The following is a 21,754-nucleotide window of genomic DNA, read 5'->3' as shown; positions in this document are numbered from 1 at the left end:
CACCAGCACCCATCTTTGCATCATGGAAAGGGAGTAAACTGAGGTCAGGCAATTCCAAATTTCACCTCTTTTAAATGTTTAATGGCTCGCATTGACTGTAACCTTTGTTCTTTGAGGGGCCTTGCGTTTTGTGTCCTTTTTGTGGTTATTAATGTTTATGGGACACCTCACGCCCGTGGCAACGCGAGGTGTGTTCTGGAAGTCCGATGCGTGACGCATTTCTCACCCACAGCAAGAGCTCTGAGGCTTTTTGAAAATGGCCGCCCCGCTCCCCCTAGGGAACTACAGCCCCCACAATCCTCCGCGGCGCAGGGGGACCCCGGGCCTGCCCGTGACGTCACCTGCCGCCTCGGGGAGAGCCCCCGAGCGCTCCCGATGGAAAAGCGGAGGGTGTCGGGCGCATGCGCGCTGCGGCCCCGCGGCGGCAGAGGGGGCGGTGCCGCGGCGGGCTGGGGAAGCGCACGGAGCGGCGCGGCTGTTGGCGGCGCAGAGCGGCCCTTTGTGGGCGGAGCGACGCGGCCGCAGGCCCGGCTCGGCTGTCAACACCAGCCAACATGGCGGCGCGGAGGCCCCGCACCGCCCCAGGTCAGTGAGCTCCCCGTGGGCTCGGGTGCGTCCGCAGCGGCGCGTCCTGTCCCGTCCCCTTACGGGACAGCGGAGCAGGCATGACGGCCGCCCTTCCTCTCGGAAGCACGGGGCAGCCTGGTCTCCCAGATGCTGCCGGCGCCCTGGGGAGGGCTGGCCCGGGCTCTGCCCCTCCCCCGTCCGCCCTCCCGTCTGCGCGGCCGGTGGGGGAGGGGCGGGGCGCCTGCGCGCCGGGCCTCGCGCGTCGCCGTTGGCCAGTCCCCGCGCGCTCAAGTGGCGGTTACTGGCGGCCCTGGCACCTCTCCCGGCCCCTGCCCGCGCTTCGCGGCTTCGTCCCGCGGCGTCAGCGCCAAGTGGCCCTCTCGGGAGGAGCGGCGTGAGGGGGCGGGGAGGGAGCAGCGGGCCCTCGGCTGGAAGCCGCCGTAGAACTCAAGTGCCGGCAGAGACCGCGGGGACAGAAAGTGGCAAGTGCCGGGCTCTGGCCTCGGTGGGGCCTCGAACCACACCGGCAGAGCGGACGGGGGAAACGGGGAGCGGTTTCCCTGGGCTCCGTCGTCTCCACGTCTTTTAATTTGCAGATGTTCTAAGTGTGTTGGTGTGGCCTTATGGTGTAGCGCCTTTTGCACAGGCACAGTTTGACGTGCGTGAAGAATGCGCATGTGATGATCCTGCCAGGAAAGGATTTTTTTTTTTTTTTTAATCAACAGAAAAAGCTCTAACGTTGTGATTTTCTGCACAACGTTTTATACTTGTTTGGGGTTTTATTTGGATAATATTAATTAATTTAGGGGCAGAATTAACAGATCTAACAGTCTGTGGTGGCATTTTTATGTTCTTTTCCATTTAAAGATGTTAAACAGTTCACACTCGATGTCTCAAAGTTGGAAGTAATGGAAATTCAATAACACCATTTTAGCATTACAAGTCTTGCTATTTATGTATTGGTGCTCTGGAACATTTAGATGATAATAAAGGGAAAGAATTCATACCTACACGGGTGTTTCTTCCATTCTTTAACCTTTTACCCATGCTTGTAGTAAGAGTTTTTAAAAGTTTCTGACATTCTTAGTAGGATGTTTACATCTACAGTCTTTGTAATTCTAGGTAGTAATTTAATTTCTTTGTCTTTGGAATGTCCCAGCATCATTGCTGAACTTATGTTTCACCTTAAATACATTTAACTGAAGTGGGCATTAATTCAAGTGTGTTTGTCCATTGAACTATGATACGCTTTAAAAATGATTTTTCAAAAAAGACATAATCCTTTGATGTTTATGTGGTATTTAAGATCTCTAATTTGAAGTTGTAGGAGGGCTATTTTGAAAGTGTTGACAGAACTGCACTGAAAGTGTGGAACTTGGTTGAAGTCCCAGCCTCATCCATTTCATCTGTTGTGGAAAAGGATCAGAAATGTCTTTGGCTTATTAGCATATGCTGATGTCTAGCCCTCTGAGAATTTCTGGCCCAGTGTTTTCCTCAATCTTTCTAAGTTTTTGTCTCTCCAGAAGAGATGTGTGTCTTTTCTGTTACATTAGACATGTTTCGCATTGCTTAAGATTGTAAAAGGAGTTGTAGTAGGTCAGGTGAAAGCCCAGCATCCCATATCTGAAAGCCATCAGCTGCAGGATGAACTAAGATTTAACAGGGTAAGCATGTCATGATACATTTTCAGAAGGTTTTTAATGATTTTCAGCCTAAGACCTCATTAGCCGTGGTTGTTGTCCTTGTGCCTGACAGCGCCTGGTGGATTTTTTTTTATTTCCCCTTTTATTCTGTTGTTATTTGGAGTCCACATCAGCTTTTGGTATCTACAGCAACCTGCAGAGAGCTGTTCCATGGGTTAACCAGGGCTTTTGGGGGAGGGTGAGTGGTAAAGGACAGGAATACTTCCTTTTATTCTTTTTGAACCTTCTAGTTTCATCTGATACCTTTTGGTTTCTCGACTTGAACAGGTAGGAGATTCCTGTTCACCTTTTCTGTGCCAGTCATGGATTTTGTAGATTATACCTTCCCTATAGTCTTGTCTTCCTTACTTTCAATGATTATGGCATAAAAACTCCCCAAGTCCTTTATTCTGGGAGCTGCTGGACCCTAGGGAGCCTGTATGCTGCAATTTAAACCAGGGGCTTAGCTGGTTAATACCAAAACCGGTTGTTAATATTTGGGTTTTTTACATAGGTTGATAATTTACTGTATAACTGAGAAAATAATGTTTTTTTCTTTTTTCTTTTTTTTTTTTTTCTTTTCCCCAAGAACACGAAAGTGATGATGATTCCTATGAAGTGTTGGATTTAACAGAATATGCCCGACGTCACCATTGGTGGAATCGTGTGTTTGGCCGAAATTCAGGACCAATTGTAGAGAAATATTCTGTAGCTACCCAGATTGTGATGGGCGGCGTGACTGGCTGGTGAGGGAGCATCACTTCTCATAACTTTGCTAGACATTTTACTGTTCTTAGAAGATCCCTTTCCAAGGCTATTTGAAACAGATTTTCTTTATAATTGATCAAGATTGTGAACAATTTCTTGAACTCATTACTCCGACTCGTCATTCTAAACTGTTTTGTCGTATTGGTAAAATACCAGTTAGCTAAGGAAACTCATACCAGTTATTCTGAAAAGGATTTGGGGAATGTCAGAATGCTAAAAGTACAAGGAATAAATGGCAAATTACTGCATATAACTTTTGTTTGTATGTAAAAGCATATTTCCTTACTAGTAGGGATTTAGAAACCTAGTTATGATGTTATGGCTAACACATTTTATAGGTAAAAGAAATGAAGAAAATGTGTGGCAGAATGTACTTTTATTTAAGGTCCCCATTTTATAGAGACTTTTTTTTTCTAAATTCAGCTGGAGCCATTTTGAACAAATTAACAGTCTGCTTTCATGTTAACTGAAGAGAGATACCACAGCATAGTTACGCTAAAATGATTCATGGTGAAAACTAGACAGTAATGATCAGAACTTAAACCGGAAAATGTGACCACAGTCTTAGCAACTATATCAAGTTATTTTCTGTTTCTCAAAGTTATTTGAGTCGTATTCGTTTATTCCAGTATTCTAAAAAAAAAATCTAAAAAAAGCAACATTATGGTAGCACAGTAACTTTTAAAACAGAATTATGCCAGATATGCAAGATGAAGTAGACTAAAAATGGAATTGTCATGTCCAGGCTCAGTGCAGCTTTGAGGAGCGTAGACTTAGCTTTCAGTCTTTTTTATTTGCCTCTGTAGCCTTAAAGTTATTTTTAAAAGTTAGTTGTGTATACATAAACTCTGATACTTCTAGGGAAGAGTTCATCTGGCATACATAAAAACTGGCTTATTGAAAGATCTGGAAACTGTATGTTACAGTGTCTGTAGATGTGTATACCTCTCTGTCTGTATTCATGTATATAAATATGAATTCACTACTCTGATGCAGGGGGAGAAAGATTCCCCTGTATGTGTGGGCGGCAGGGGGGAGGAGTCAGACACCAGTAGAGTTGCCCAGAGAAGTTATGGAACCATCGACCTTGGAAGCATTCAAGGCTTGCCTGGGTTAGGATCCTGAGCAACCTGGTTTAGCTTGGAGGTTCAATCGGACTTTGCAGCTGGCCCAGTTTTGGGAAGGTGGCTGGACCAAACGACCTCCAGACGTCCCTTCCTGCCCAAATCATTCTGTGATATCAGTATCTGTGCTGTTCTCTTTGATGTGGGAGTGTTTGGAGACTGTGAAGGAGATACTGATTTGCTGGTTGCTTTGATCCATTAAAAATAGACCTAAGGTCATGGCCTTATAGAGGGGTCCTGTTGATTTTAACTACTGCGGTAGAGATGTAACTTCTTTTTACCTGAGATATTTAACTTATGGGTCGTGTAGTTAAGCTAGATGATGGCATAATATATTAACCTTTCGTTTGGGAACAGTTTTAATGGCACTTTTATATTTATTACATTGTCCTCTACTAAAATGCTACATTTAATAGCAGCATACAGCTTTTGTGTGTAGACAAGGTCTGGAGATTTCAAGCTTACTTTAAAGGCACCATCAGACAATCATGAACTTGCAACCATTACTTATTTTGTCTTCTGTTAGACATTATTAATTAAATATTAGTTGTATTAAATAGTCTCTTTTTAAAATTTTAAAATGTGAAATGATACATTTTCTTTATAAAATTAAAAAATAGTAATAGTTGTAGTCAGGAATTTTTGAAGTGTGGCATTGTTCAGTAGACAAATTCATTGGACTGGGTGTTGTTTTTTTTGTTCTCCTAAGGTGTGCGGGATTTTTGTTCCAGAAAGTCGGAAAGCTTGCAGCAACTGCAGTAGGTGGTGGCTTTCTTCTGCTTCAAGTATGTAGCATTTCATGCTTTATAAGTTGGCAAATGTTATTTACTAAACAATAGGAAAAACACAGCTGTTGGGTAGAATTTAACTAGGAAGGCTTCTTATCTAATTCCTCTTTTAAGTCTTATCAATCAAAAACTTACATTTCAGCTGGAATATTGCGTGCAAAAGAGACATGTCTAAAAATCAGTGGTAAATTGGAATCTACTGTATCCCGTAAAATAGTTTGTAGTAAGCCAAAAAGAAATCTTTGTGCAGAAACTGAGATGCTATATGTAATTCAGTGTTGCCAGATTAGAGGAACTGCCTGTAAACCTCTGGTTAGGGAGATCAAGGAATTTAACTTGTATTTATTTTAAATAGGTTGGAGAATTTTATCAGTGCTTTAGAAGTAGGCTGCTTTGGCAGTTGCTTTGGGGGGTGGTCTGGTCCCACTATGAAGCCTCTTTTTTCTCTTTTCTCCCCATGCTGTATTTACTTGTTATAGCTGTTGAACCTCTGAAGCTTTGCTGACATCTGATAGCTTTATTGCATTCCTCTGTTCAATTGAATTTCAAGTCTAAAATTTTTTAATTATGTCATCTGGCATGGCCATTTGCATTTTTCATCAGATAGTGTGGTTAAAGGAGGGCATATTTCCAGAAAGCCTTTACATTAGATGAAGACATTTCAAGTGAAGGAGAATTTTACATATCCTTCTCTAAGATGCCAAGTAATTCTTAATTTTTTTAGTGGCATTTTTCATGTCTTAATACCTGTGAGCTTATTATTTTTCCTCAAATAGGAAATAGACTGGTGCCTATTTAGGTTCATGCAAATAGTATACCATTTTGAGACAGGATGTTGAAGATACATATTTTATTCTTTCCAGCATCACCCTAAAGGGTTTCTGAAAAGCATATCCCACGTTTAGTTATTTCTTTGATTGTAATGGCTGTTGCAGTCATTGATCAGGAAGGTTTGAGTAGCACCTCTGATTGCTCCTGTGTAATGCATCAAACTGTCACAGTTGGGTGATGTGTTCTTGCTTCCTTCATGATCATGTTCTCTACTGGTTTGGGGTTTTCTTTGTGGTTTCTTTGTTCGGATTTGTTTGTTTTAAACTCCTTGTTGAACATATAACAACTGCAGAACTTACATGAGAGTGTATGCTCTTGGAGCTATTTGGCTTAAGTCGTTTTCAAAAAATATAAAGAGTATTTTATTTTTAATTACTCAAAAGCAAGCATCAACAGCAATGCAAAGAGAGATAAGTAGTTTTGATAATGAAGCTTTATTGTATTAGCATTTATTCCACTTCACAATTATGCATTTATGGCCCTTTTAAGTCTCCCGGACATCAGTGGTTATTGGCCTTGTACCTGAACATTTAACAAGGGTGTCGAGTCTGAAAGGGTTTAGAATCATCCAGATGTAAAGTTTTGGCAAAATGTGCTATGCCAGCAAATGAATCAATTTCATGGAGTTCTCTGGACTTCTTTAGCCTATAATATATATTCCTGAATCATGAGGGAAGAATTAAATCTTTATATACACATATATGTGCGTATGCAGTGGATCTTGAAGTACACGTGATGCTTTTCATCTAGTTGACTTAAAGACCAGAAGCTCCCCATATTGTATGCCATTGGTCTTAATTCTTTGAAAAGCTTGTCAGTCATATTTAGATAAGAACTGCCAACGGAACAAGGCCTGGCATCCAGGGCTAGCAGACAGAACGTTGCCTGCAGGTGCCTTCATTAGTGCATCTGACTACAGGAAGCTGAAAAGTTAAAACTAAGACATACAGACAAAAGAGAAGAGAAATTACTTAAAAGATGTTACTTGTGCAGTGTTTTTGCTTTTTGACTTGTGAAACTAGGGCAGCTTTCCTGTACATAAAATAGATTTGCCATGTCTTTGAGTCTCTGATTTCTTAGTTGGTCTCACAGTATATCTGAAAAGGAATACTATCCAAGGGGAAAAATGAGTTGCATGTTTTGATTGACTTGTCTGTATCTTTAATTGAGTAAGATCAGATTCTCTTGGAAGAAAATTAAGTAAATGTCTTAGTCTTTCATTTTAATTCAAAATGGTTTGCCTTTTAATGCTGTGTCATAAATTCTACAGTGTAATTAGCTTTCTGTAGTCTTTATTTTTTTCATTTAAAGATCACACATCGTGATTTTAGTTTTCCTATGAACACATGTTCAGTGCTTCCCCTGAGTGGGCAGAGGCACATTTCAGCACATGACTAAAAACTTCATTTTTATCTGTAAATTCCTCTGAAGTTGCAGATTTAATTTCAACTTCTGATTGCGGTATTGGTGCTGTAATTACCTGCTAAAACACAAAGAAGAACTACAAAAGGAAAGATTCTTGGTGAAAGCCCATTCAGTGAAACTTTTTAGTCCTGAAACTAAAATAATGCATTTTTTTCTTCAGCATGTGATGACATCATCTGAAGAAATCTAGCGGGAAACTGAAAGCAATACGTTTTTTGAGTGTCAGTTTGTACAAGGAACAAAAAAGGTTTTTTTACAGTTTTTTGTAAATGATCTAGAAATTTTTCAGTCTTATTACAGATTAAATGAAAAATAGTCTGAGGAGAGAATAAAAATTACATGAAGGAATTTGCACAGTGTATAAAAATTAAGATTTGTTATCACATCTTCGTGCTGGATGTGTCAACAGCTTAATTTAACCAGTTAACTATCCTTTTTATTGAAATACGTGTAGCTCGTAAAATATGCTGGTGTAAGACCAATACTCCACAAACTATATTAAGGAAAAGACCATTCCTTTCTCGTAGCAAGTAAGGGCTTTCTTGTATAACTTCTGGTTTATACAGCATGGAGTTCAGTGAAATCCTAAGAGTAGGAAAGTATGAACTTGTGGTTCTGCTAAAATCAATTAGTTAAAATCAATCGTTCTTTGGAGTGAGCACCTGTTCTGTCTGTGTTTTTTAAACTCCTGTATCTTTAATGATGGTTTCGTTGCTTTTTGCTCTGCAGTCAACATACAAATTGCGGGTTTTTCCATTGTGTGTTGACTATTATTTAATCATTAAATTGTATTTTTGTTTGTTGTTTTTGCTTTCACTAATGTATTTTGGCTACTTACATTAGCATGCCATTGATGAATTGAGTTCTTCACTAAATTATTTTCTAACTTAAGTAAATCTTTGAAAAAATACAAGAAACAAAATAAAGTCTAAGATATCCTTGGTTATATATCACACAGGGGTTTGTTGATAGCTTACCGTGATGATGTGGCATCTCAGTAAAGTGAGGGGAGAACAATGGGCTTTCGGGTGGAGGCTTAATGAGAAGTTGTATTCAGCTTTGCATTGAATATCCCACTTCATAGTTGACATCTGCAGACTTTCAGCGAACATTCAGTGAAACAGCCAAAGCAAATGGTAGTTGGGAGTTAGCCTTTGAAAGAAAAACACTATTTCTTGCAGGTTTTGACACAAAATTGAGGGGCACTGTTTCTTTGCCTTTGTTAATTGGAGTAGTTTCACTGGTTACAGTGGAGCTGTGCCAGTTTCTGCCAAAAATGTATCATTTCTCAGTCCCTCCTCATCTCTATATCGAAGTGAGATACTTGTCAGATCTGTTCTGGAAACTGGTTGAGTGTGATGAGGGTTGCTACCTATGTAAATACCAGTAAATACCTAGAAGTATACGTGGCTTCTGCATGCTGCACAGACAACTGAACACAGGGAGCTGCCTGTACCTTCCAGGCTTGGTTGGGCTTTTTCAGTATCAGAGGTTTTCTCTTTGAGAACTCTTTTGTACCATCCTGCTGTATAAATTTTTTGCCCTAAAACGTTTTTTTGCTCATTACTCTTACTAATGTTTCACATCCACAAAATATTAACATGCCTCTCCAGCACCACCCCCAAAATGAGGTCTTCCCTTAAGATCTCTGTTTTCTTTGATACTGTAGAGAAAGATGCACATATATTTAGTATTCCTGAATTGCTGTCTTTTTTTCATTATTTTATCAGCAGTTCTGGAAGATCTTGCACAAAAATAAATTTTACTAATGTGATATATGAGGGAGAGGTATATGTGTGTATAATCTATATATTATTCTATTATCATATATACATATAAGTAGATTTTTGTAAATATATATATATATATACACACACCCCACCCCCCCATATGTCTCTTTAATAATATATACCTATATCTATAGACCTATATGTCTCTCATATATCAAGTATGGAACTGACAATGGAATATTATTATTTTAGCTTCTCTGTTATTGTAGGAGTGGGGTTTAAAAATACTAAAGAAATTTAAGAATTTGAGTTTATGTAAATTTACTGTTGTAAGTTCGTAGTTTTTTTTATTATATATTGGGGTCTAAAAATGGAAATCTGTCTCACCAACATTTGAGTTCAGTGGGATTATTTCTGCACTTACCTACAAAGTAATATAATTAGTAGTATTGCAGCCAAAGTAGATATGACACAGGCCCTGTCACTGCAGTGAAGTATAGGTTTGGTTTTGGTTGGTTGTTTTGGGTTTTTTCTTAGTTATAAATTTTGTATTCAAAATGTTGTCCTCTCGCTTATTTCGTAGATGTGTACAAAAACTCAAAAGCAGAATTTGAGATTTCTGCTACTAAGCTTAAGGAGAAAAGTAGTATAATTTGTATTATTTAAAGTGGAGTTTTGATACAAATATAAGTTGTTACTACTGGAGAGATAAACAACATAATCAAAACCTTCTGCCTCATCCTTGTACTGTATGGATAAATGAGCTAATTAAACTATACATAAACAAATATATTAGCATTTCTTACATTGTGTTGGACTGGGTAGATCAGTCCATATTTAGTTTTCAATTGTATGAGTTAGAAGGCACCAATTCAACACTTGGGACTTCTTGTAATTCCTGTAAAATTTATAATATAAAAATTACCCCAACACGCAATGTTTTTGGTTTTAGTTTTTCCTGGTATGTCATCCAGTGACTTGTTCATGTTTTCATACCATACACAGTCTTTAATTAGCTATCCCTCCCTAACATTAGTGCCTATGTGGATAAGTGGTTTTACAACAGGCAGGCAAGGTCAATGGATTTGTTATATTCTGATGTATGAAGTAAAGGAGAATGTAATATCTAATAAGTTCATTTTACATTTGTTCATTTAATTGTTTTCTTAAATCTTGTTCAAAGATGGAAACTGAAGTTTACTTTCTGACATACGTGGCCTTTTAGGAGCTTCATTTAGGTACTTTAATTTAGACAAAATCTGTCTGACTTTTACTGCATTTTAGTTTGGGGGGTTTTTGTGGTGATTTTTTGGCGGTATTGTTGTTTTTTTTTTTTTCTTTTTATTTTTTTTCCTTTGCTTTTGTTTTGTATAGTTCTGGTTTTGTGGGTTTTTTTCTGTTTTGTTTTTGTTTGTTTTTTCTTTGTTTGCTTGTTTGTTTTTGTTTTGTTTTGGTTTTTTTCCTCCAGGATCATGACGGTCTAATTTTACTTATTTGGTAGAAAGAACTATGTGAAAAATAAAATCCAGTGCCTGCAAGTGATGTTGAACTTTTTTTTTATGCCATCCCAAATAAATTGTATTTTTAAATATCTGTTCCGCAAAACTTCATTATCTGTGAATTTTATTTACCAGTTGTACCATTTGCATAGAATGCATTTACATAAAGTACACGAATTTGCCAAACATGACCTTAAGAAGGATCTGAGAAATATTATTCTTCATAAACTGTTTTTCATATATGTCATTTGCCTTTAAATTAGTGGTCTCTATCTATTTGTTTTAGCCCTTAAAACAAGTAGTAATCCTTAGTTTTGATTTTTCCTCTCTTTTTTCCCCAACTAATGAGTTGTTTGTTTTAACTGTTCTCTAGAGCATGCAGTAATTACCTGATTCCTTTTTTAAGCTATGATCTTATAAACATCTAAATATGTATTTCTTTTGTGAATTGTCTTAAGGAAATTGGTCTAGTGTTGGTCAAGCAACACAACATCATCTGTTTTTCCAGGACAAAATCTTAGTAAGAGAAATTAAGGGTTGGGATGATGGTGAAATGTGCTAAAAATCTCATGGATGTTGTTTAAGTGTTTTGGGAGTTTCAGCATAAATTGGTATGAACAATCCCCCAAAACTTGCCCGTTTCGCTGATGTTACAGAGTGTGTTATTTTTCTACTAATTGGTTTTATAAAAAGTATGGGAATTCTCTTGTATTGAATACTTTTTTTTTTCTTGGCCAGTTTAAATGATGTAGGAGAAAATAATAATTTTCAGTATTTCCAGGGATTATTCTGATTAGTCCCAAATATCCTGTCACAAATTTGAATTCCACAATTCTGAAAGAAGCTGAAATGAAAGTTTTTTTCATTGTTGTCCTATTAATGTTTTTTTCTCTTTCCTTTTCTTACAAGTTAAGTTACAGTAAATGCTGAGGAAAAAATACTGTTATTTAAAGCTTTTATAACTAAATAGAGAAGAGGTAAAATTAACAGTAGTCTACTGAATTTTGTCATTGCCTGTTCTAATTTTAATTGTTACTGTGGAAAACACTAGTTTTTTTTAAGCAGAGTACCTGCTGTATTTGGCACAATGTCTGAAATTAAAAAGTGTAGTTACTAAGATACTATATTTTGACTCATAAAATGTTAACTACAACTGTACTAAATACACTTTATTTTCCTAGATTGCTAGTCATAGTGGATACGTACAAGTTGACTGGAAGAGAGTTGAAAAAGATGTAAACAAAGCAAAAAAGCAGTTAAAAAAGCGTGCAAATAAGGCAGCACCTGAAATCAATACTCTAATTGAAGAGGTAAGTCTAAGGTGATAAACTGTTTTCTACCAGCCAGTTTTTCTTACCTTCCACTGCAGGTGGTAATTAGTTGAAAATGCAGGTGCAAAACTGGAAGGCATCAGAGATGGTCTGGCTGTATATCTTATTAAAAGTTAGCAGACTATACTCTCCTGTTCATTTAGCTTTCCAGTTCGTTCACTCTTAAAGATGACACACAGGTACTGACGCAGTAAGAAGTTGAGGGTGTTGGGGTTAAGACATGGTAGCTACAAAGGCAAAACCCAGATCTTCTTAGTTGGCTGATAACAAAATTACTTAGTTGGAAAAAGACTGACCTTTGTTTCTGGAGGAAAGCTATAACCACTTCATAGCTACAGTTGTGGAGTTTATCTCATTTTTATAGTTTGAAGAATACCTGTTGTCACAATCTGTCAGTTACATACTGTGTTGGAAAGAGGTAGCCTGTGATAGTGATCAGTGTCACTAAGGCTGTTTCATTCTGTTATTTGAAGGCTTTTATTTAATTGTGAAAAAAAAAAAAAGCAAACCAAAAAAACCACGCTGCCACCAGCCTGTTTTTAGATATTTTCAAATTTCATACGGACAATCAAAGTTTCTTTCTCAGTAACTGCAAATTGTGATTTCAAATATGTTGCAGATAATGTAACAGCAGCCACACTAGCACTCTGTAATTAAGAGTTTTGACATCTCAGATTTAACCTGTATGGAGTTGCATATAGCTTGATAAAAATTTAATTTTTAACGTCAATGTGGAGTGGCAGTTCGAGAGATGGTTTTTTAGCTGCTTCTGTACCCCAAATAGCTCAACTTGTTCTCCATTCCACTGCAGAAATTGGGTGGGACAGAATGGGGGTTTTGGCTGTTTCCTTTTTGTTTTCTTTTTTTTTTTTCCTCCAGATTATGTTACTGTCTTCTAATTGTGCACTAGTAGCCAATCTGAAGTGTTTGAAGTGGAGGATTTGTGAAATGGCACTTGTTTGATATAACGTGTTATACTATGGGCTATTACTTAATGAAATATTGTATACAAATGTCATACAAATACAGTTTTTGTAGCATTAAGTTGTTAGGAAACTGGCTCATGATGGAGTGAAGTGTATTTCTTTTTCAATGATCTAGTCTTCCAAAAAAAAGTATTTTTAAAAACTTCTTTCATGTGATTAGAATTGAAGTGATGATAGCGCTCATGCTTTTTTTTTTTTTTTTCCAAGGGAGTTTGTAAAACATCTGTCTTGTTTTAATATCAAAACAAAAGTAGTAATGGCATGAAATTGCAATGATAATTCCTCTGTATTTTGACTTTTTAAATGCAAACTGTATTTTAAATATATTTTAAAAGACATCTGAGAATCAGTTTTCACTCCATTGGTGCCAGCAGTTGCCGCCTAGCTTTATATGTTTTTAAGCACGTTGCTTCCCCCCCTCCATAATTTTAGTAGTATTGTTTCCAGGCAGTTGTGTTAAGTATTAAATGTTACAATTGGGCACAACTGACTCAGTTCTTTACAAATATTGTTTTTCTTCTCAGTCAACAGAATTTATCAAACAGAACATTGTGGTGTCCAGTGGATTTGTTGGAGGCTTTTTATTAGGCCTGGCATCGTAAGGACCTGAATCGTCTCTTCCTGATGGCATTCACATCAGCAAAGAACAGTTGTGGTGACACGCTGCCTTAAAGCGGGGTGGGTCACTGGGCCTTCAAGAGCAGAACGAGTGGACTAGCTAGACAACTGGGAAGCTTTTACATTTCAGGCTTTTGCCTCTTGAAGCTTGGCAAAACTAGGATTTGCTGAAAAACTGTGCAGTGTGCTCATTATAGCATTTCTGGGCAAAACTGGTTCATCTTCATCACGACTCTTTTTATCTATGACCTTTCAAGATCTAGCATTTAAAAAAAATGTTATTCTTGGAATATAGATATGTTACCATACTGTAAGAAAGCAAGCTCCATTACTATGTTTTCAGTTAAATATTGTTTATTTAAAAAGTATTTTTCTTCATGCTGTAGTAGATAGTATCAATGATTAAATATATGATATTGTAGTTTCAGCCTCGTGGCTGTTCTTTAGAAGTCACTGCAATAATCTGTCAATCTGTAATACCTTTTTACAGAGTATTAAATAACGAAGAATCATGAGCTTATTAAAGGTGAAAATTAACTTTGACTCTGGCCTTTGTGTACACAGACAATAAGAAAGTTTAATGTTTATAGCCTGCAGGCATCTGGTACAAATATTTCCAAAGATGCTTGTGGTATTCGTGTGCTAAGTGAATGTATATATGTTATTTTCCCAGATGTGTAGACATGCATAAACTCATTGATAAAACTGTGATGTGCAGATAATTATTGCAAGTGCAGATTCCACAGTGATCAGATGCTTGATTGTTTTACACTCGGTAAACCACGGAGGTCATTTCAGACTTGGGTAGCTGGTGAGATGAAGACATGAGGTTCTGTCTGAGCACTTTGCAAGGGCCAGTACTTTGTAGGGCACGATGGGACGTCAGTGCAATGTGCCTTGAAGGAACTAAAGGCTGCTCCCGTAGTCCATTGTAGCTGGAAAGGATACTCACTTTCATCTTCACCTCTGTTGCCACTATGTTTCCCCCAGCTTAGACATATTTTTTTTTTACAGTTGTCACTTAATTTGGCTTTCACTGACCAGGGTGTCAGCTATGGGAAAATGAGGGTACAGATTGGCTTCAGTTAGCATATTGGAAGAGTGCCTGTTTCTTCTCGAGTCTGGGAAGGCAAATGGGACTTAATCTGCTTGATGTGTTTGCTGCATCCGTTTTTGACAGATCAAAGCAGGAAGTGGATTCTAAAGGAGATTGGAGGCGTAACTGTGGATGGGCTGGAAAATTTATTCTCAAGTCAGTTTTTGAGGTGGTTTTGGTAATTTGTTACTAGGTTATTCTAAAGAAGTTGAGAATCCAAACAAATGCCTAATGCATTTTTTTGCATTTCAAACTTGTGAACCTTTTAGAAATTTCTACCTGAGCAGGACTCTCTGCTCTGCCCCGATTTCTGTCTTTTTTTATTGTACCAGCACATTGATGTGAAATAGAGTTTCTCTCATGCAGGTTCTCTTGGGTTCATGTTCACACGTCTGAACAACAATAGCAAGTCATTAGCATCGAATGGATGGATGTGATCTTCAGATGTACAGGACATGGGATGAACATCCATCTGCTGGGTCGTACATGAAGGGTTTTTTGACATAAAAACCTAGTATATATTTAGATGAGCACATCTGTGAACTTCAGAGGTCTATATTATAGGTTGACTTCATATATGCATGCTTCTGGCCAAGGTATGTTACAAAGCACATTGCGCATATCTGTGAGGTTTAAGGGTTTAGTTAAGCTAAGGACCGTTTCAGGATTTTTAAAACAAAGCTTAACCCCCTCCTCCCAAAACAGCCCCCTCAAACCAAGGAACATAAATGGTCACACATAACATTAGCATCCTAAATAATTTTTATAAGGTATCTAAAGCTGTGTAAACATAGTTTATTGGAAATGGGAATCCCAAGGAGGAATGTGTGTTCTGGGTCATCTGGGCTTTAAAGAAAAATTAAGAAAGATGAAAATGTTAAAATGTGAAAGTTTGTTTGCCTCGGTGTTCAGTCCAGAGGATAATGGGAAGGTAACCAGTCAGCTCTTTTCTGCTGATGAAGCTAATGGATTTTTGGCACGTCAAAGAGTTGCTGAAGCCAACTCATGTGAGTCACCTACCCTGACTGGAATGAACTTGGGTGTTCTGAAGGGCTTTAGGAATGAAGTGACTACTTAAATAATGTGAACCCATAAAGATACATTTTTTAAATGTATCTACTCTCTGAAAGGATTTTAAGGAAGCATCTCTTACTGTGTTTGCTAAACAGGATGCTCATGTGACCAAGGAATATGCTTCATAGTTAAAACTGGAATTAAAGCAAACAAAACTTATATAGTAGTATGCAAGACTGTTTTCTGCAGAGGAATATTGTTCTGCTAATCTGTTGCCATTATCTGACATTCTTGGTAAGGCAATGCATAAAGAACTGATTGAATTAAATTTGTTTGGGTTTTTGATGATAACTTTATTTGTTGAAGCCTTTGGAATAAGAAGCATAATGTTGTGGTAGATGTAAAACTGTCCGAGGGACCAAAAAATACGGTGAAATGGTATCACTGGAAAGGTGAACACTGGTGAATTGGCCTCACATCATGCATTTCATGACTTGAAGAATGACAGCTGGTGAAGCAACACATGCCAAGTTCTCCAAGACTGTTCCTTAGGCTGGTGAGGTAGAGAGGCTGCTACCAGGACCTACAGCCAGAACGGACAGGGTGAGGAGATGATGGAGTGACAGACTTTGATAAACATAAATACTGAGACAAATAATTGCAACTTTTCTTGCAAATACTTGAGATTATATGTGCTCAGAACAGGATATCGCTGTACCTAAGGGAATGCTCTATAAACTTGTGGTCGAATGAATGGGATTGTTGAGAAAGGAATGGAGCACAACAGAAATACTGTGTTTCTCGTGGTAAGTTCTTCTCTGGAATGATTTCGAAGTTACTACTACCCTCCGAGAGAAATTAATGCAGCCTAAAAAGGTTCAGAGAAGGGTGAAATGAAGATTGAAGAAAATTTTTGTAAAGAGCATTTTTGGGGGGGAAAAAGCATCAGTTTTAGAAAGCAGATGATTAAGAAGGAAAGTGTTAGAAATATGTAAATTAATGAAAGGCTGAACCAGCATTTCTATACTTTGTATTGTATAGCTGAAGAACTTAACCGGAAGGTGGAAAACATGAACTTAGCACAGGGCAGCAGCTTTTCATGTAACATGTAACTGGTCCGTGGAACTCATTTCCAGTGCATGCTAATGAAACAAAAGAACAGGCTCCATTCCAGGAAAGATGAGGCAACATTGAGGTAAATTGCAGGAGCGCTCAGTCATATCTAAAGATGCAAGAAAAGCAACTTCAGGTTTCTCTGGCCATAGCTAATATTGCTTGGTGAGGTTCATGATAAAATTGTTCTAGTGATCAGATTATTCTACCTTTGTCTTCTACATACTGGTGTATATTTCCCCCTCAAACAGTTGTTAGCAGTCACTTCTCAAAATCAAATGCTAGGCTAAATAGTTGATTAAGGTGGGTCATATATCCCTCTCTAATGTAGTGAACATCTGTTGACAGTTTATGGAATATGGAGAGATTGCTAATAAAGCATCTATTTGTTTTGTATTATCTTAATGGGATAATCCATTTTCTAAAACAATTTTGTTAAATCAATATCAAGAAATAGGCTTTAATTTGAAGTGAGATGACTGGTTGGTCAAAAGCAGTATGATCTTATTACTGAACTTGAAGAGGCCAGAATTTGGTGAAATCTTGGAAAGCTGATTCTATTTTAGCAGCTGGACTGAAAATAAAAATATTGCAGTTAAAGATACAGCTGCCTTCTAGATTGAACTGCATTTGTCATGAGGTCTTGAGAAGCAGCAGAGCATTACAGACTAAAATGCAGAAGTCAATATTGTAATTCAGAGTTGATGCCTGTGCACATTTCGTAATGTGTAGCACACAGTAATATGAAGAAGTATTGGTAATACTTGGAAACTTACTGGAAATCGAAATGAATGCTTCCTAGACCAGTAGCCTACCTACCAAGCTGTAAGATGTGGATGTATCGCAGCATTCATGGGAGTGAGGACAGAAACCTGAGTCTAATCTCCTCAAAGTTTACCTGATGCCATTGCTAAATAGTTAAATATGCTGCTTGCAGTAGAAATGCTCTAACTGTGAGGCAGGCAGGCTACACTCAGGGTGTTTTGTTGCCTGTTTGGTAGGATGCTTTCCCAAGAAATGGAATATACTGTCATGCATCTAATCCTTGATACAAGAGGATCTGGCTTCACCATCAAACCCCTACAAAATCAATTGTTCACAGCCTTAAGCTGTAAAAAAAAAATTCTGCATATGTGGACTGTATATTTTAAAAATACTTAATAGTAGGTGTTAACATCTATGAAGGGAATTAATGAGTATTGAACCATACAATTCCCATGTAACAGATGCTTTGGACTTGAGTCACAGCAAGAGGCTATCTACATGCCAACATGCACTCATAGGACCTAGAGAATTAAGAGCCAATATACCTAGTATGACTTTCAATTAAACAACTTCCTTGAAGTATTAAATGTGAAGTAAAGGTTATGCTGTTTTCTCATGTTTTTAACTGACAACAAACTCACATTGCAGCCAAATATACAGATTTTCAGATTTCACATCCTTTCCAGTGGGAAAGTCGAAATGCCTTGATAGTTGGTGTTGCTCAGGCAGAAATCTAAGCCAAAATACATCTGAACAAATCTGTAAACATAAGGAAAATTTGCAGATGCACAAAAGGAATGTATGAAAATAGAGTGTTGCCAAATATTGTTTTGGAATCCACGGGGGACAATAAAGAGGAGACACAAAAATTAATAGCAGTAAGGGAGTCTATATTCTTGATGCTTCTCTAAGTGCATGATTGTGAAAGTTAAAAAATATTGAGGAATTGCCTTTCAAAACATTGATAATTTTTTTTCCTATTTCTGTGGCATCAAATATTATACTTAATTTCCAAACTTAAAAGCTCCTTCTGCCAGCTAAATTGCACACTGGCTCCTGTAGGAGCTTTGTTTGGAGGCTGCTTGTGCAAGTAAAGCTAAGCATATGCTTTAATGACTAACTGGTTTGTATACAAAAGCAAAGGTAAAACAAACACTGGAAGCGATATACACATTTTTTGTTTTTTTCTCTTTTTATTTTCTTACAGGGATCTCTGGTTGGGCTTTGGGGTTGTCTGCAGAGAATCGGAAAACCAGAGACTGCACACTCTGCAGGAGTTAAAGGGAGGGCACAAGACATGGATTTTGTCTGAATGTGGGGGGCCTCCTTACATAAATGAAAGGAAATGGGTGTTCCTGTGTCACATTTACCTTATTCTAAAACAGACATCTACAGTGGCTCAGATGACCTAGAAGGAGCCATTTTTTGCCCTCTGCTTTTAAATGCAGCCCAGGGCATGACTTGCTGTCCTGTAGGTACTGAAAGTTGGGTGAGATGAATTCCATGAAATCCATTTGAACTACCAAGGGCATGAAGAATGAGAAGGTGATTTACCAAGGGCAAATCATGCTTGACCAGGCTATTCTCCTTTTCTGGTGAAGTGACTGGCTATATGGAGGAGAGGAGAAAGCTTGATTTCGTGTTTTTTGTAAAACTGTTGACATCATCGCCCCAGAGAATTCCCACCAGTGAAATGGAGGACATACAGGCTAGTGGAGTCGGCTCTTACATGGGCTGAAAATTGCCTGCATGGCCAGACCCTAAGGCCAGACCCGTGGTGTCCAGCTGGAAGTGGTAACAAGCAGAGTACATCAGGGACTGCTGCTGCATGAATATTGTTCAATATCTTCTTCAAAGACCTGTGGATTGGGCCAGAATGCAGCCCCTTAACAAGCCTGGGGATGACACCAAATCAGGAGAGGCATTTACCACACTAAACTGTAAAGCTTCAATTCAAAGCCAAAGCCGGGGAAGCTGAGCATTGCACAAAGAGCAATCTCAGGAACTTCAGTGAGGAGAAGCAGAAAGCCCAGTGCCTGGGGCATGTTAACCCCATAGAGAGGCACTGGCTGAGTAGCACCTATGCTGGAAAGGGCATGGAGGCTACGGTGGACCCCAAACTGCATTTGGATGAACCTTGCAGTATCACTGCAAATGGAGGAAATCACATACTGAGGTACCTTAGGAGGAGCATGGTGAGCAATTGTGGAAAGTTGTGATCCACCTGGTACTCAGCACTGGTGAGATCACATCTGGAATACATTTTGGGGACCAGCAGTTCAAGAGAGATGTGGAAAATAGGAAAGGGTCCAGAGAAAAACACCTAAGCTGATTAGGGGCCTAAAACATAGGACCTACAAAGAGTGCTGAGGTTGCTCAGCCTGGGGAAGAAGAGGCCAAGGGGCAACATAAGGCTTCCTACAACTACTTGAAGGGGAGTTACAGAGATGGTGGAGCCAAACCCCTCCTCAACAAGTAGCAGCAGCCACAAGTCGTGGCTTGGGAGCGTCACACTGGACATTAGGAAAAACTCTTTCACCAGGAGTGGGATGCAGCGCAAGTCACCCATGGCAGGTGTGGGTTTTCCCTCCTCAGGGGTTTACAAGATTTGGCTGAACAAAGCCACAGCTGACCTGGTCCCATGTTGATGACCAACCATCCTGCTGTGAGAAGAAGACTCAGTGGTCCCATCCAAGCAGCCCATCTATCATCTATGTGACTGTGAAAGTCATGTGTTACCCCACTCAGGCCCTCGGCCTTTCCCCTCAGTTTAGCCTTGTGTTCCTGCACACCTGAACATGCATCCAAACACTCTTCTGTGGCTGGTCTGTTCTTACTATTCACACTGAGCAGGAAAAACAGATGCTGAGTGTATGCGGCACTGCAATTAATCCTAGCTTCTCACTTTAAAAAAAAAACCCAACAAACCAAACCAAACCAAAAAACCCTAACACACACACACACACACACACACGCACAAAACCCCAGCAAATGTATTTATTATATCAGCATTGAAAAGGTTGGAGACCTCATAAAATGTTTTTGTGATATCAGATTTGCTTTTAGAAAATTAAGATACTCTGGTAGGTGACACACGTGAATTTGCATACGTGTGTGATTTACTCAGAGCTGTTGCAGCAAATTCTCAAATATGGAACAGCCAGGGTGTTGTTTGTTTTATTTTTTTTAATAGGCACTCCTACACTAATTTAAAAATAGTAAACTGGAGCAAGGTAAGTATCACAGAGCCTGATGTGAAAAAGTACACTGATAGAAAATAAGGAATAGAATATGTGATGAAGATTGACATCACAAATAAAAAGGAAGAGGGGGGAAAAAACCCCACAAAATAACAGAAGATGTGAAGTGATTAGGAAGCACTGACAGAGAGATGGGAATGGAAAGTTGGTGACAGATGAGGTTGATAAGGCAAAGGGCCTAAAGGAATTCCTCGCCCCAGTAATCACAGAGGCAGCAGAAGGCAATATCCCAGGAACAGGGATTTGTTTTCCTCAGGGAAAGAAGGAAAATGTCAAAAGGTTTTACTCTTGCACTGGAGTGGATAATAAGGTAATTAGTACTATTAAAAGTTGTCAGCGCACCCAGACTGGAGTGATAAATCACATCCTAGGATTATAAAGGGAGAGGGAGATGCTGGAAAGCTTTTGTGGAGCAGTTAAGATAACTTAGTGGAAAGGGAATTATTGAGAACTGGTGAGTATTTAATGAAGTTTCAGCATTTACAGATCTCTAAGCTTGACTTCCCTTCTACAGGAGAAACTAAACACTGGTGAGTCATGGCTGTGTATATTTCTAAGCGGCAACATGAATATATTATTAAAAATACATTATTTTAACATACATGCCATGGGAGAAATATATAATACAAATCATTTGGAGTCTGCTGCACAAAGGATTTATGCAAATAATCTCTATTAATAGGATTTCTCAGTGCAAATCCTTTCTTGTCAATATGAAAAAAGGTCTTGGCAATGTTACACTCATGATTTACCTTTCCAAAGGGTTTCTCATGTTTCTGCAGTTTCAAAGGTTGTTTTTCCCTACATTAATATATATAATAGAGGAGGTAACTGCTAACCTACCTGAACTATGTACAATTTATCATCAGCAGGCTGTGTTAAGACTGGATAGGAATACAAATTCTCCATATGTTATACCTCCATGCACCTTCCCTTGTCTGGTCTCCACACCTTTATATTGTTTGATTTGTTTTAGATAAGAAAGTGAAATGGTTTCAACGAAATAGTTTCACTGCTGCCCATCCCCAGGTAGTTACAGATACACTAACACAAAATACTATTATGGCAGCCAAGCCACCCCACTCAGGCATCCGAAAGACACTGTGGCTGAAACCATGGACCCGGGCGGGTTTTTGTTTTGTTTTTTTTATTATTAT

General features: G+C 38.6%; 1 protein-coding gene across 1 annotated transcript; it reads left to right on the top strand.

The window, feature by feature from the left end:
* The first annotated feature begins 432 nt into the window (after positions 1 to 432).
* FUNDC1 (FUN14 domain containing 1) lies at positions 433 to 13,892 on the top strand. Its single transcript, XM_082051621.1, has 5 exons — positions 433 to 585; positions 2,839 to 2,995; positions 4,851 to 4,926; positions 11,596 to 11,724; positions 13,256 to 13,892. The coding sequence occupies exons 1-5, from the start codon at positions 555 to 557 to the stop codon at positions 13,331 to 13,333; spliced, it is 471 nt and encodes a 156-aa protein (XP_081907747.1). The 5' UTR covers positions 433 to 554; the 3' UTR covers positions 13,334 to 13,892.
* Positions 13,893 to 21,754: the final 7,862 nt, after the last annotated feature.

This window comes from Streptopelia decaocto (assembly GCF_964273445.1).
Source record: "Streptopelia decaocto genome assembly, chromosome: 1".
In the NCBI taxonomy this organism is placed as follows: Eukaryota; Metazoa; Chordata; class Aves; order Columbiformes; family Columbidae; genus Streptopelia; species Streptopelia decaocto.
The sequence above is the reverse complement of the archived record's forward strand: the minus strand, read 5'-3'. Positions and strand labels throughout refer to the sequence as shown.